A 16011-nucleotide genomic window follows, 5' to 3' on the forward strand; every position below is an offset into this window, starting at 1 on the left:
GAAGACTTTAAGATACAAAACAGATGAACTTAAAGGAAGGGAAGCAAAAATAATATAAAAACAGGGAGGGGGACAAAACAGAAGAGACTCTTAAATATGGAGAACAAAGGTTACTGGAGGGGTCATGGGAGGGGGATGGGCTAAATGGGTAAGGGGCATTAAGAAATAAACTCCTAAAATCATTGCTGCACTATATGCTAACTTGGATGTAAATTTAAAAAATAAAGAATAAAAAATATAAATAAATAATAAAAGAAATAAAAATATAAAAACCATTCTACAAAAACAGGCATCTGGATGGATTTGGCCCACGGGCCACTGTTTGCCAAACCCTAAAGCCTGTGGGTGCAGGGGTGGGAGGAGCCCTGACTCCTCCAGTCTCCTTCTCATTCCTTCTCTCATCTGCCCAACGCCCAACAGTCTTGCACAAGTCTTTAGCAAGTGCTCTCCCACATATTATTTGTTCCTCACCTTCCCCCTGACGTGCAGGAGGTGCTCTGTAAACATCCGCGGAACTGAATTACTGGGCTGGGCATTATCATGTCTCAGTGCCTAGTAGGTCTGAAGCCACTCATTGCCAGATTTGTTCTAAAGCAGTGTTCTCCACATGCCATCTCTATGCTCAGATGTTAAGGTCCCTTTGCCTGATAGTCAAAGTCCCCCTCCCCCTCCCCCCGTTCCCCCCCCCCCCCCCCCCCCCGTAGGTCCCCTTCTGCCTTTGACCACATTACTCCAGAACCGGTCCAACAGTAGGTTCCATCTAGGCCTACAGCAACAGGACTCCTTCCTTAATCACCACACTGAATTCCCACTCGCCTGCCTCTGCCTCTCCTTCCTCTCTGTTGGAAACGTCTGGTTCCTTCTCTCCTTTTCTAAATCTCTCTCTTCCTTCCATTCAAGCCTCACTACTTCCAAGGCCTGCCATGATCACCCCACGTGTGAGTGACAGTGCCCTTCTCTGATCCAATAATATTTAACTATACCACTCATTCGGTACCGAGCCCATGCTGTTAATGATCCTCTCACACATATATCCTGACTTCCCATCAAGACTGAAAACCTCTTTGGTTCTGCCAGGTAGAGATTTCAAAACAGTCACCGACCAGGAAGTGAGAAGCAGGACTATGGCTGCCGCAATGAAGGAGCAGCGCGTCTCAACCAGGGCGCTTCAACAATGGTGAGCGATAAGGGCAGGCTCTCATTCTTAAGATGCGACAGCAGTTGAGAACTTTATAAGTAGCAGCACCATCAATAATTAACTACCGCTCTGCGTCTCCTTGCCCTGCCAACCCCTATTCCCATCCAGGTTTTTTACTTGGCCAATGCAAGCTTCCATTAAAAGTTTCTTCCTCAAGGAATGGTTTTATAGCAATACCTCTTTAGTTGGTAGGCATGGCAGTAGCTGGAAAACACAAGGCACTAAATAAGTATTTGTTGAGTTCAGTGAATGAGTGGCTACTCTCCTGGTGGACTGTAGGATCCATGAGAGCAGGGCCCATGTCTGTCTCTGGTCACAGCCTCTGTGGCTAGCCTTGTGGATGAGCGGCACTACATTCACATTTGTTGAAGGAAGGAAGGAAGGAGGGAGTAAACAAACAAACAAAACCAGCAGGACTTAATGTAGAGGAAAGTAGTGACAAAGGTGACGAGTAACAAAGGAAGGATGGTCAACTGGGTCAAATGCAGCAGAGATGACTTTCATTAAAGCCTTTCTTGGAGGGGCGCCTGGGTGGCTCAGTCGGTGGTTAAGCGACTCTTGATTTCGGCTCAGGTCACGATCTCACAGGTCATGAGATTGAGCCCCACGTTGGGCTCTGCACAAAACTGCACAGAGCCTGCTTGGGATTCTCTCTCTCCTGTCCCTCCCCTGCTCATGTGTTCTCTCTCTCTCGCTCTCTCAAAACAAATAAATAAACTTAAAAAAAACTTCCTTGGATATGGCCAACTTGCCAGGTCATAAGTGCCCCGGCAAGATTAGCTTCACTGGAGGAGTAGAAGAGAAACCAAAATGTTACACTCTTGAGAAGTCTGGGAAAGGCAAGCAACAGAAGACAATGAATGTAACTACTCTTTCAAGGAACTTGACTGCGAAGACAGAGACGGGAGAGAAAGCTGGGAGAGGGCGCGGACTGGGGAAGACATTTGTGTCTCAAGGTGGGACAGCCAGGTGGACTGCCAAGGCAAATGCCTGCTCCCTAATAATACGCTGAAGAAACGAGCCCTCTCTCACTCCATCAGAAGGCAGGCAGTAAATGGAAGTCATTATCCTGTGTCTTTCAGAATCGTTTTAAAATGGCACCAAGTTTCACAAAAGGGAAAGCTAAACCTCCTCAAACTGGATCAGAACAGGAAGTTGCAAAAAACACGTAAGTTCTCAGGGTTACAGAGAAGAGGTATTGCAACATGTGGTACATTTAAATACAAGTAAGGTTTATCACGCCTGCATGCTTTCAAAAAATTATGTTGCAGGGCTTATATTGTCCAAGGTGCTAGGAATATAGAAAATATAGTCCCTGCTCTCAAGGAGCTCAACGTCAAGAGGAGACTCAAACAGGGGCACCTGGGTGGCTCAGTCGGTTAAGTGGCTGACTCTTGATTTCAGCTCTCGTAGTGATCTCATGGTTCGTAAGATCAAGTCTCACATCAGGCTCTGCACTGATAGTGCATAGCCTGCTTGGGAGTCTCTCCCTCTCTCGGTGAGCCTACCATGTGCCCCCTCCCTGCTCGCGCTCTCTCTCAAAATAAATAAACAAACATTAAAAAAAGAGAGAGAGAGAATCAAACAAATAGATCAGAATGACATGAGAAGTTGTGCTGATAATGGATGTGAGAATAGGAATACAGAGAAAAAGCATCTAACTTAGACTTGGGGACCACTGAGAAAGGCTTCTCAAGCTGAATTTAAAGAACTTGAGGGAGGGGCGCCTGGGTGGCTCAGTCGGTTAAGCGGCCGACTTCGGCCCAGGTCATGATCTCGCGGTCCGTGAGTTTGAGCCCCGCGTCGGGCTCTGTGCTGACAGCTCGGAGCCTGGAGCCTGTTTCAGATTCTGTGTCTCCCTCTCTCTGACCCTCCCCCGTTCATGCTTTGTCTCTCTCTGTCTCAAAAATAAATAAACGCTAAAAAAAAAAATTAAAAAAAAAAAAAGAACTTGAGGGAGAGGTGACACATAATTCATTCGCCTCTTGAAATTAACTGGCATTATCTATAATACGAACATAAAGTCACTAACAATTCCACTGATAATAAAGAATGCGTTTCTCTAAAAGAGCTGAAGAACTGACTCATTTTAACTTTCCTGTGAGGCCTCTGACACTTGTTCATTCCTAAGGTAATGAGCACAGAGCGGGCACACGGTAGGCTCACTGAGGATGGGGTCCAATACTATCAAAAGCAAGAAGCATGAGCTTTCAGAGAACTGATGTTGGTTTACAAGGTGTTTTGAATAGTTCTGGAATAGAGAAATGTTTAACAAAGATGATTGCCTGGTTAAGTCAACAGAAGTCAGAGAAGGAAAGGAAAATGAGATAAGCAAACAACGAGAAAATTAAACACTGGACTCCAGAAGACAAAAGCCTAAATTTCAGAAAAGGGGGCGCCTGGATGACTCAGTCAGTTAAGCCTCTGACTCTTAAGTGAGCCTCTGACTTCCGGCTCAGGTCGTGATCTCACAGTTCGTGGAAGTGAGCCCCATGTTGGGCTCTGTGCTGAGCATGGAGCCTGCTTGGGATTCTCTCTCTCTCTCTTTCTCTCTCTCCCTCCCTCCCTCCCTCTCTCGGCCTCTCCCCAACTCAAATGTGTGCTAGCGCATGCGCTCTCTTGCTCTCTCTCAAGATAAATAAACATTTAAAATTTTTTTTCAGCAGGGGCGCCTGGGTGGCTCAGTCGGTTAAGCATCCAACTTCGACTCAGGTCATGATCTCGCGGTCCGTGAGTTTGAGCCCCGCGTCGGGCTCTGTGCTGACAGCTCAGAGCCTGGAGCCTGTTTCAGATTCTGTGTCTCCCTCTCTCTCTGCCCCTCCCCCGTTCATGCTCTGTCTCTCCCTGTCTCAAAAATAAATAAACGTTAACAAAAAAAAATTTTTTTTAATTTTTTTTCAGCAAAGAAAAAAGACTGGGTTTCTGCCAGAGGAAAAAGAAATGAGGGACCAAGGGAACTAGATTCTACACTCTTTACCAGCCCCATGTTCAATGAGGAAAGGGAGTCTCTGGCCCTGAGCACCTAGTGCCTAAACATTCTCACAAACCAACGACTGGCCTGGCCAGTCCTCCTCAACACGAGGGACTTCCCACCCTTCTCCCCAATACCAGCTCTGTTCCCAGACCGGCACCGATCTCATTTCTTCTACCCCACAATGCGTAACCACAGTGCTCAACGTAGAAATGCAAGAGCTCTGACTGCCCCCATTTCTTCATCGGGCCTCCCACTGCCCACTAACCAGAGCTGAATTCACACAGCGGTTCCCACACCTCAGCCTACTACCCTTGCAGAACTAATGCTGCCCTGCTGCTCCTCGGTGCTCAGCCCTTTCCACGGCTAACGGGCCTCGGTGGCCGAGTCTCCCCCATGTCTTTACAAAGGTGGTGCGTTTGTTAGAAAAGCACAGGCTTTGGCATCCAGAAAGCCCTTAGTTCAAACTTCATTCCTACCACCTGCCAGTTGTATGTTTTTAAGCCGTTTTTCTTTCCATCTGTAAAATGAAGGCTAAAAGTACCTAGCTTATAAACTGTGATAAAGATCAAATACAAAACTATGTGGAAGCCCCTAACACAGTGACTAGTACACAGCAGGCACTCAGCGGTTGCTAGGCATCTTACCCTCCCAACACCACCAGCGTAATCAGAGCCCTTATTCCTTGGCTAGAAGACCCCTTGGTTCATAAAGTACATTAAGTCACGGGGATGCAGGATACAGTATGGTGACTAAAGTTAATGGTACCATATTGTATATTTGAAAGCTGCCAAGAGGGAGCTTAAAAGTTCTCATAAGAAAAGAAACTGCAGGGGCACCTGGGTGGCTCAGTCGGTTAAGCAGCCGACTTCGGCTCAGGTCATGATTTCGCAGTTTGTGAGTTCGAGCCCCGCGTCGGGCTCTGTGCTGACAGCTGAGCCTGGAGCCTGTTCCAGATTCTGTGTCTCCCTCTCTCTGACCCTCCCCTGTTCATGCTCTGTCTCTGTCTCAAAAATAAATAAACATTAAAAAAATTTTTTTAAAAAAGAAAAGAAACTGCAACTATGTGTGGTGACCGATGTTAACTTGATTTATTGTGATGATCACTTCACAATGTATACAAATACTGAATCATTATGTTGTACATCTGAAATTAATATAATGTTAGATGTCAATTATAGCTCAATAAAAGGGGTGTTTTTTATTTTATTTTTAAAGTATTTTTATTGTTTTTATTTTTTAAATGTTACTTTATTTTGAGAAAGAGAGAAAAGAGGGCATGAGCAGGGGAGGGGCAGAGAGAGAGGGAAAGAGAGAATCCCAAGCAGGCTCTGTGCTGCCAGCACAGAGTCCAACGCGGGATTCAAACCCACGAATCATGAAATCATGACGTGAGCCAAAATCAAAAGTTGGAAAGTTAAGTGACTGAGCCACCCAGGCACCCAAAAAAGGGTGTTTGAATTTTTTTTTTTAATGTTCATTTATTTTTGGGAGAGAGAGAGAGAGAGAGAGAGAGAGAGACAGAGCATGAGCAGGGGAGGGCAGAGAGAGTGAGACACAGAATCCGACACAGGCTCCAGGCTCTGAGCTGTCAGCACAGAGCCTGACGTGGGGCTCGAACTCACAGACCGCGAGATCATGACCTGAGCTGAAGTCGGACGCTGAACCGACTGAGCCACCCAGGCACCCCAAAAGGGTGTTTTTTTTTTTTAATTTTTTTTTTTTAACGTTTATTTATTTTTGAGACAGAGAGAGACACAGCATGAACGGGGGAGGGGCAGAGAGAGAGGGAAACACAGAATCGGAAGCAGGCTCCAGGCTCTGAGCCATCAGCCCAGAGCCCGACGCGGGGCTCGAACTCGCGGACCGCGAGATTGTGACCTGAGCCGAAGTCGGACGCTTAACCGGCTGAGCCACCCAGGCGCCCCCCCCCCCTTTTTTTTTTTTTTTTTTTTTTAATGAGCCCTCAGCTTTGCCTGGTGCTCCAAATGCTCACCATGGAAGTAACTTTCAGTGGCCGGGTGGCTAAGGAAGTCAAAGGGAACAGACTACCAGTGATGAGGGCTGGTGTTCACAGAGTTCCGCAGTAGGGCTAAAAACATGTTCTCCTGATCATAAACAGTGGTTCACGTTCCACAGTGATATTAATACAACAGTTGAGTGAATTAGGGGTTACTGGGACTTCTGTAGGCTGTCCTGGAACCCAACCACAATTCATAACCTTGGTTCTTGGTTTTTTTTTTAATTTTCTTTTTTATGTTTATTCATTTTTGAAAGACAGAGAGAGACAGAGCACAAGCAGGGGTGGAGTGGAGAGAGAGGGGAACACAGAATCCGAAGCAGGCTCCAGGCTCTGAGCTGTCAGCACAGAGCCCGACGCGGGGCTCGAACTCACAAACTGCGAGATCATGACCCGAGCCGAAGTCGGATGCTCAACCGACTGAGCCACCCAGGCGCCCCTCATAACCTTGTTTTTAGGAACCAAAGAGTTCCTAACAGAGGCCATTTCAACCTCTTCATAAACTGGAGATTACCTCCGCACCTCCTTCAAAAACTGCGCGGGCCTACAAGGGACAGAAAGTAAATGAGCGTTCACTGAACGACCACACTGTGCTAGATGTTTTATGCACATACTGTTGTATATTTATGTATGAATAAATCTCATTTAATCTTCACAAAATGCAATGAGATATTTTTATTTCAATTTTACAAAAGAGGAAACAGAGCAGCTCGCCCAAGGCCACACAGAATAAAGCAGAACAAAGATGGAACTCTGGGTCTAAATTATCCCTTTGCACTTCACAGAAGAAACAATTTTAAGAAACAGGCTTGATTTAAATAAGAGAAAAACATTAAAATGTGGGTTCTTTTTCCAATGTCCTACAATAGCAAAATGTTAGCAATATCCAATAGGTACAGCTTATATAAAATGTGAATCTGAGACCTGTTATTTCTGCAGCACCATGCTGTAAAACCAGTATGTACACAAAACCACCTCCGTCCCTTTTCCAGGCCAGCGGGCTTCAGTGACAGAAATGCCGATGGCCGCGAGGAGGTGTGTAACACACACGCAGGCGTGCAGGGAAGCACGCATAAATGGCTTCTCCTGGTGGTAAATGGAAAATGCTTCTTGCCCTGGCTTCTACAAATCCCGCACACACAGCTTCCAGCAGTCTCGCTGCTGGAGTCCAAGCCCTCCAGGGCAGGGATTATTTCTTTGACCTTCCTGATACCTGACAAAAGTAGATAATAAGTAAAAGCTTGTGGAAAGAGTGAGTGGATCCTTAACGCCAGAATTTCAAGTCCTAGTTCTGAATGGCAATTCTGTGGGAGTTCAGAAGGGAGCCTGGGAAGACATGTAATCACAGTATGCAAAGGCTAAAAAGCAAGTAGTTCCCCTCTGGGAGAGTCAGCAACATCCACATTTGTCAGAGTGGATCATTCCACTGCCTTAGGGGTTCATAACGAGGAATGAGATTGGAACTAGGTCTCCCAAAGTAACGGACATATTGCAAAACACTAGAATCAAATTTTCCCCCTTATTCTTTTTTTTTTTTTAAGTTTATTTATTTATTTTGAGATAGAGAGAGCACAAGTGGGGGAGGGACAGAGAGAGAGGGAGAGGGAGAGAGAGAGAGAATCCCACGCAGCCTCTGCGCTGCCAGCTGCACAGAGCCCGATGTGGGGCTTGAACTCACATGACCTGAGCCGAAACCAAGAGTCGGACGCTCAACTGACTGAGCCACCCAGGTGCCCCCCCTTTTTTTTTTTTAAATTTATTTATTTTGAGAGAGAAAGAGAGAAAGTGCACACATGTGAGCAGGGGAAAAGCAGAAGGAGAGGGAGAGAATCCCAAGCAGGCTCCATGCTGTCAGCACAGAGCCCGACATGGGCCTCCGTCTCAGGAACCGTGAGATCGTAGCCTGAGCCGAAATCAACAGTTGGACACTTAACTTACTGAGGCACCCAGGTGCCCCTCCCTTTATTCTTATATTTAAAATTTGCCACACTAAGAAAAAAGCCAAAACTCCTCTTGCAGTGTCACTGACTAATATAGCAAGCAGCCTAATTCACAAAGCATCTCTGAAACTGTGCTTCTTGGTAGAAAAAAAAAGATAATACTCTTTTCCAATCGATGTACCGGAATATTTTGGTGCGCCATGAAGGACACATATGGTATAGGATTTCCTGGCTTTCTTGACTTCTTAGCCAATTACTCAGCAGCAAAGTGGCAAGGTCAGTTAGCCCCAGGAGGTACATTAACGTTCACCAGTGTGGTTCGTACAGAGGTAGCTGAACAGGTGACAAGACGGTCCTGGCAGGTTCTCAGGAAGACACAGATGCAAGAAAGTTTGGGAAACCACGGACTGCATGAACCCAGCTGCTCAGAAACCCAAAAGAGAAAGGCACGAAAGGAACAACTCTTTAGAATGCTCATCTTGTGTAGAATGACATATTTTGATTGGAGGTTTCTCAAAGCTACCATACTTGCTGGCAGTAAGACAGCAAGTATGAAAGAAGATACATGAAATTAGAGTCAGAATGGCCAGTGGCCCCATGGAAGAAGACAGCATCTGTAGCCAGGTTCTGGCTGGTTTATTTTTACGCAAGACAAGCACTTAGGAAAAAAGTGAAGTAACAGGTAAGCCAACTATACACTACAGGAAACAATGGAACAATCAGGGGTGAACAGGAAAATCAGGCTAAAATCTGACTCAGAAAATAAGCTGCTTGCGAGGCCAGGAAGACTAACTAGTTATCAAATGATGTGATTTCTCAAGAGTAATACCTGTACATGGAGATGAAGGAAAAAGAAGCCCAAGTGTAAAAAAAAAAAAAAAAAAAAAAAAAAAAAAAGGGAAAAGAGGGAATACAGAAATCATGAAAAGTGTTATCAAATAGTCATAAACATTGGCCTCTCAGACCATTTAAATGAATTTCAGTGTCCTCCCCACCCCAATTATTGTTAAAGAAAAAGCTAAAGTAAAATGGTGTTTCAGGAAGTCAAGTCCCCTGAAGGCCTGCTCAATAAGCAACATTTTCAAAGACTAAAAGCCATTGATGCTTCTCCCTCACATCAACTGATTTTTTTAAAATTTCTAGAATCTTCCATGTAGGCTTCATGGACAGAATGGAAAGATATGGTGGGATAAAAGTACAGTGAGCTAAATCCACAGTAGACTGAACAAGGTGCTCACAGTACTCTTGACCTTATCTACTCAACAAGACCTGAAGACATGAATAGTCAACCAGGTTGCCAGTATAGTCCCCACCTTATAATGGTTCCACTTTCCAATGGTGAGAAAACCACATGCATCCAGGAGAAACTGTACTTCAAATTGTGAATTTGGATCTTTTCCCGGGCTAGTGATATGAGGTAGGGTACTTTCATGTGACTCTGGGCAGCAGCAGGGAGCCACAGCTCCCAGTCAGCCCTGAGATTACAAGGGTAAACAACCGATATACTTCCAGCCATTCTGTGCCCATACAACCATTCTGTTTGTCACTTTCAGTACAGTATTCAATCAATTACATGAGCTGGTCAACACGTCATGATAAAATTGGCTTTGAGATGATTCTGCCCAACTGTAGGTTAATGTAAGGGCTCTGAACACGTTTAAGACACGCTAGACTAAGCTATGAGATCGTAGGTTAGGTGTTTTCGATGCACTATTTTCAACTTAGAATGGGTTTACCGGGACAAAACCGCACCGCAAGTCAAGGAAGACCTGTAGTGGGAAAGTGACAGCTCACATAAGTGATTGCATAATCATTCCCGCCCTACAATCTCCTCCTTTTCTGTCTAGATCAGCATTTCCAAAAATGGGTTCCACAAAATACTGACCTTGGAAATAAGACCTGAAAATGGTTTCCCAAGTTTACAACATTTGGAGAATTCTGCATTTCCTTCCTCCGTAGTTATGAGCACATCAACAATTCAGAGAAATTCCATAATAAACAAACCTCTGTCTTGATTCAACTTAATGTTTCCCAAACATTTGTGCTCGAAGCGCTTTCACATAGTAATCATTAACTGGGGATGGCCTGCAGTTTAGGCTCTAAGCCATGTTCAAGTTTTCTGTGCTAAAGAAATGATTCACCCCCCCCACCCCCACCCCTTGAGCTGCTACTACTTCATCACTCTTCTTCCTCCAACTACCATAGTAAAAAAACCCTAAACCAACTTGACACTTCCTTCCTCCGGTTTCCTCACCACCCACTCACTTCTCCATCACTGGAAGCTGGCCTCGGCCCCCAGTGCTCTACCGAAAAACTTCTTGTGGTGTGATCAATGGCACAGATACAGAACCAGTGGCTTCTCTTGGGTCCCCCAACCCCTCTGCAGGGTCACACAGAATAGTTCTGTTTCTTGACACTCTTCCCTCGCCTTCCACAACACCGTTTTCCACCCATCTCTTTGACTATGTGATCTCTGGTTCCTCTTTCTCTTTTTAACCTTCACATTCTCTGGCCAACTCTTAAACTCCTGTCTTGAGTAAACTGCCCATGCTTTGACCTACTGCCCATTTGTGAATCCTGAGCCATTTCCTTGACTTCAGATCTACATTTCCAAAGGGCTTCTCAACTTGTTTGATTCACTTTTCCTCAAAGACTAAACATTCACTATACTCCAAACAAACTCATCAGTTTCCCCACCAAACTTTCTCCTCTTCCGGACTTCTTGATTCCTCTGATGGGACTCACCATTCCCGGAAGGTGAGGGGAGCAGCAGAGTCTGACGCTTTCTCCTCAGCCTGACATAGCATGCTGAACAGGCCTCTGTTAAAGCACCTATCATGGTGCACTCTAACTACTTGCTTCCTAGTCCTGAAGCTCCATCAATCATCCGTGGGGTCCCTGAACTAAGACAGAGAAGAACCCAACATACTTAGAAAAATGGATGAATCCTTTGAATCATACGCAATTCGGGGCGCCTGGGTGGCGCAGTCGGTTAAGCGTCCGACTTCAGCCAGGTCACGATCTCGCGGTCCGTGAGTTCGAGCCCCGCGTCAGGCTCTGGGCTGATGGCTCAGAGCCTGGAGCCTGTTTCCGATTCTGTGTCTCCCTCTCTCTCTGCCCCTCCCCCGTTCATGCTCTGTCTCTCTCTGTCCCAAAAATAAAATAAACGTTGGAAAAAAAAAAAAATTTTGAATCATACGCAATTCATTCTTCAAACACAAGACCATTACCCTTCTTCACCAGACTCAAACAAAACCCCAAATCTAAATTACAACCCCTCCTAACTGGGAAATCAAGCTACCACTGCTACCAGAGCAATATTTCTAAAATGCTACTCTAACCATATGAATCCTTGGCTCAGACACCTTCAATGGTTCCCCACTATTTCCCCAATACAGTCCAAAGCCCTCAGCATGTTATCACCACCTTCCATGTCTGGATCTCTGCTACCTGTCCATCGTTCTTTTCAACTATTCCCTAAGCTCCCTATGTTCTCATCCAGGGGTTGGCAAACTCCAGCCAGCGGGTAAAATCTAGCCGACTGGCTGTTTTGCAAAGAAAGTTTTATTGGAAAACAGCCAATCAACATTTTGGCCCATATAATTCTTTGTTGCAGGGGGCTGTCCTGTATATTACAGAATGTCTTAACAGGATCTTTGGCCTCTACCCACTGGACTGCAGCAGCACTTCCCCAGTATAACAACCAAAATGTCTCCAGACATTGCTAAATGTCTTCCGAGGAGCAAAACTGCCCCCAGTTAAGAATCACTATTCTAGAGGTTTCCAAGTACAAGCCGACAGCTTGTCATTGCTAATAAAATACAGCCTATACAGCAATTACAGTACAGTGTCCAGATTAAAAGATAAGGGTCACACACAATTCAGTGCTGGCTGCCTCACACTTGTGAGATTGTGCTCAGTTATGAATTTTTAAGAAGACGTCGGATAACTGGAATTCACACAATCCAAGGTGACCGGACCGATGAGAAATCAGGGGAAAATGTCAAAGAGGACTATTTAAGTAAATCGAGGTGTTTAGCCTGTACAAGAGAAGATAAAGAGACATCCATGATGTTCAAAGAAATCCATGATCTGTCCTGGGAGAGGAAGGTTGAACCTGCTGTTGCGCAGGAAGGCGGAATTAGAACCAGTGAGCGGCAGCTCCAGGAAGGCAGGTTTTTTGGCTCTATACAAGTAGAAGCTTTCTAACAATCAGAGCTGGCCAATAAATGGATTAGGCTGAGCAGGGAAACACTGAGCTCTCATCATTCTGCAAGTGTTCAAGCAGACACCAGATGAACTAATGTCAGAGATGCTGTAGAGAAATGCCTGCGTGAGGTGGGAGGGAGGACAAGACAGTTGGTTTCTCTATGGTTGCTTCCAGCTCTGAGATTCTACGGCTAGTCATGGGAAAGCCATATGGCATGAATAATAAAATTCTCCCATTTCAAGGCCTTAATTACAGCCTAAGAGAAAAAATATTTTGCTAAGCGATTTATCCCATGTCTGTTTGGTAACAGTTTACATTTAGTCCCTGACGCTGCAATTACCAGTGATCTGTTTTTTTCTAATTGACCTGTAATCAGTTCCTAGATAATGTCTATCGTTACCTTTAACCCATATCATTCTGCTGATGATCACTACCAGTACAATTTGCACAATGCTTTACGGTTTTCCAACCATTGTGACATACATTACCTTACTCACAGTAGCTAAGTATGAGCACGAAAACTTATTTTAGATCACCTGCTCTCGTTTACTGTCTCTTGCCTGAATTTCTTACAAGAGAAAGCGAGGCTTTGTTAATCATCAAATATTCACTCCAAAAATAAAGCATATTTCAGCAGATACTCATCTCCCAAACAAATCATTTATACACACCCCAGAGATAAGCCAAATTTAGTTATTTCAGCCTCAGAAACATGGACTTACCTCAATGAAATTTCTATTTGATTTTACGATGTGGGCAAGAAAAGGTGAAAAATTATAAATTAGCTTTCTCAAATTTCAATATGGCTATACAAACCAAAAGTTCCAGAAAGCAGTCACAACAAAATATGAAGCCTTATGTGTTGCGGACAAGCAAAGCCATTGTAGGTCCTCATTCCAGGGACTCCTTTATTCCCCAGCTAAAACGGCCAATGCGAGTTGTGTAAGGATTTTTCTCCAAAGCAAACCTGGGCCCTCACCCACTGCTTTACTTACTTCTTTACGTTTCGTTTCTGGACATTCCGACTGCAGAGTGAGAGTTGCACCTTCGATATTTCTTGGCATGGGCGTGGAACCAGGGTTTATTGTTAAATGAATCTGATCTGGTGAGATAATGTGTTGCACATAACCCTGGGACATTGCTTCATGATCTATTAGGTGAAAGCCCTCTTCACCCCCTACTAGAAAAGGCAAGTGTTCTCCACACTGTCCATCATCATCTTCATCCTCCAAAGTGCCAGGGTCCTGCTCAATAAGAACAGTTGTCCTATCATAAACAGTTCCAGATGAGGAAGGCACCAGTCCGTTTTTATCCACAAACCTGAGCATCTTGTCATCGGGGGTCAGCTCATCTTCCTCTGCCTCAAAGTAGATGATGTTGTCGTCCGGACTGTGTTCCCCCATGGTTCAATCGTGCTCAGCCCAATTGTGAGAAATGGAAAGGTAATGACCTATCTGCAAGAGGACAAAGCCAGAGTTAGAGCCATACCCTGGGACCTCCTTGGCAACCACAGGGCACATTTTTCCTCTCACTTGAAGAAGAGGCCAAAGTAAATGAAAATCATCTTCCTTGGGAATCATATTTTTTAAAGTTTAACTTTGAAACCATCAAGTCATTTTAAAGGAAAAGCAATGCCTTACACACACACACACACACACACACACACCCAACTGAAGAAATAAGTAGTTCTTAAGACCTTCCAAACATGCCTTACTGCCAAACTTAAAGGGGAGAAGAGGACAAACTGCTTCAAGGCTGAGTTATTACACATCCTAAAGTAAGAAAACCCCATTCAGATATGCCCCAGATTAGACCACGAGGCAGTGTAGTCCATTGTGGAAGTGGAACTTTGGAGGCAGGGTCACCTACCCACAAATTCCAGCTTTGCCACTTAGTACCTGGGTAACTTTTCTGTGCTCCATCTTTCTTATGGATAAGGTGGGACTGGTAATCCCCGTTCTCTCAGAGTTGTTACACAGAGTAAAAGAGATAATGTTCATTAAAGCACAATGTCTGGTAATAGTAGGGAAAGCAAGTGTGAACTCATTCCCTCCTTCCTAGAACAGATGTTTCAGCTTCTGGGTAGACGGTCTGATCCCTAGTCAGGCATATCCAAAGAAGACTATTATATCTATTTATCTCCTAAAACAATGTGGTGTCCACTAGACCCATGCTTGTATAGTGTGCTCTCTGCGGCGAGAGAATGGTGAGTCTTATTTTTGTTTCTACTCTCCCTAGCACAATACGATGACACTAGGAGTTCAGGAGATGTCAGTTAAATGAATGAAAGACCTGCAGATATACTCTCTTGGGAAGACATCCTCTCTTCGAAAGATATGTTCTCACAGGAAGGATACCAAATTTGAAATCTTTTCTGTTCTGGATTAGTTCTTCTTCCTTTAGCTGCAAACACACCGGTTCTACAAATCTGGGTTTGGCAGGCAGAACGAAATTTAAAAATAATCAGCACATCACTTTTCGTTTTCAGTCTGGCTTTACACTTTATCTCTCTCCTCTGTCCTGGGTTAGAAAGTGAACCTTTACGGAGTGGGGCGGCTAGACAGAGAGGTAGTTACCAGAGACAGGCCAAGGGATTGGATCCGGGAGGAACCGGCCCGACCCCTTGCTCTGGCTTACGCAACCCGGGTAGATGCACATTTCGCTGCATCGGAGGAGAGATAAGAGCACCGGCGGCCCCTCAGGGCTTCCCCGGCACCATCAGCAGCTAAGCGGAGACCCAACTGTCCGGAACAAACAAGACCAGGAGGCTTGAGGGTGGCACACGAGTAGTACAAACGGAGCACCCTTGAGAGAAGGCTGGGAAAAGGAACCTGACTGGGACAGCCCCTAGCCAGGGCTACACGGAAAAATCCGAAGACAGGCTGGGGGGCTCCAAGCCGGGCGAAGAGAGGCAGGGTCCGGGTCTCCATGGAAACAGGCAAGGGGGGCTGGATACCCATCCCCATGGAAACGGAGGAGGGGTGGGGTCCCTATGGTGACCAGAGTGGGGTCTCTACTGGGAAATGCTTCAGGAGGGAGCCTAAGTCCCGCGCCCCCCGGGGAGCCCCGAGCCCAGGCCGCGTCTAGTTTCGCCTTTTACCTCCGCGGCTCCCGGCAACGGCGGCAGCGGCAGCTTCTCCCCTCCCCAGCGGCACCATGATTGCCCCCACCTTCCCCAAACGTCACTTCCGCTTCCGCTTTCCGGAGGAAGGAGGAGATACCGGCCCCGCCTCTCTCTGGCGCTTCTGGTTGGTTTAGGCAGTGTGGGGGCTGAGCTCGGGCCTCCAATTGGCGAGCAGGAGGGGCGGGGCGCGGTGGAGGCGCCGCGGGACAGTAAGTTTGCCCCGCGCTGAGAAGCGTCGGCCGTGTCCACAGCCGGCCGGGAGTCGGGGCGTCTGTTCTGTGGCACCACACGCAAGGAAAAGGGGTCGAACCCCTCAACTACTACTCGAAAGCAGCCTCAGCCCGGCTTACGCTGACCGCCCTCACCCTCGCAGCCACAACTACGGGAAGGACCACAGTCGGCCATCCGAGTTCTAGCTGGGACCCGCAAGGGGAGCCTGCAAGGCTGTGACATTCCCAGCTTACCCTCATCACCAGTTAGTATAGTAGCTGGGATCGGGAAAGGAAGATCGGATCCAAATGGCAGAACCAGGGAGTACTCCAAGCGCA

At 46.0% G+C, this 16011-nt stretch overlaps 1 protein-coding gene across 3 annotated transcripts in view; it reads right to left on the reverse strand.

Moving 5' to 3' along the window:
• The window catches only part of MTF1 (metal regulatory transcription factor 1), a 46164-nt gene extending 30615 nt beyond the window's left edge, over positions 1-15549 (reverse strand). For 2 of the 3 annotated variants that reach the window (XM_045476792.1, XM_045476790.1), the window contains exons 1-2: positions 15440-15549; positions 13335-13793 (exon numbers count right to left, since the gene is read on the reverse strand). In XM_045476792.1, coding sequence (XP_045332748.1) covers positions 13335-13742 — 408 coding nt within the window. In that variant the 5' untranslated portion in view covers positions 13743-13793; positions 15440-15549. Of the gene's footprint in view, positions 1-13334; positions 13794-14631; positions 15353-15439 lie in introns of those variants that run through there. The other variant, XM_045476791.1, reaches the window with a different exon arrangement.
• Between the last annotated feature and the right edge of the window lie 462 nt (positions 15550-16011).

Source organism: Leopardus geoffroyi, chromosome C1, assembly GCF_018350155.1.
Source record: "Leopardus geoffroyi isolate Oge1 chromosome C1, O.geoffroyi_Oge1_pat1.0, whole genome shotgun sequence".
NCBI classification, from domain to species: Eukaryota; Metazoa; Chordata; class Mammalia; order Carnivora; family Felidae; genus Leopardus; species Leopardus geoffroyi.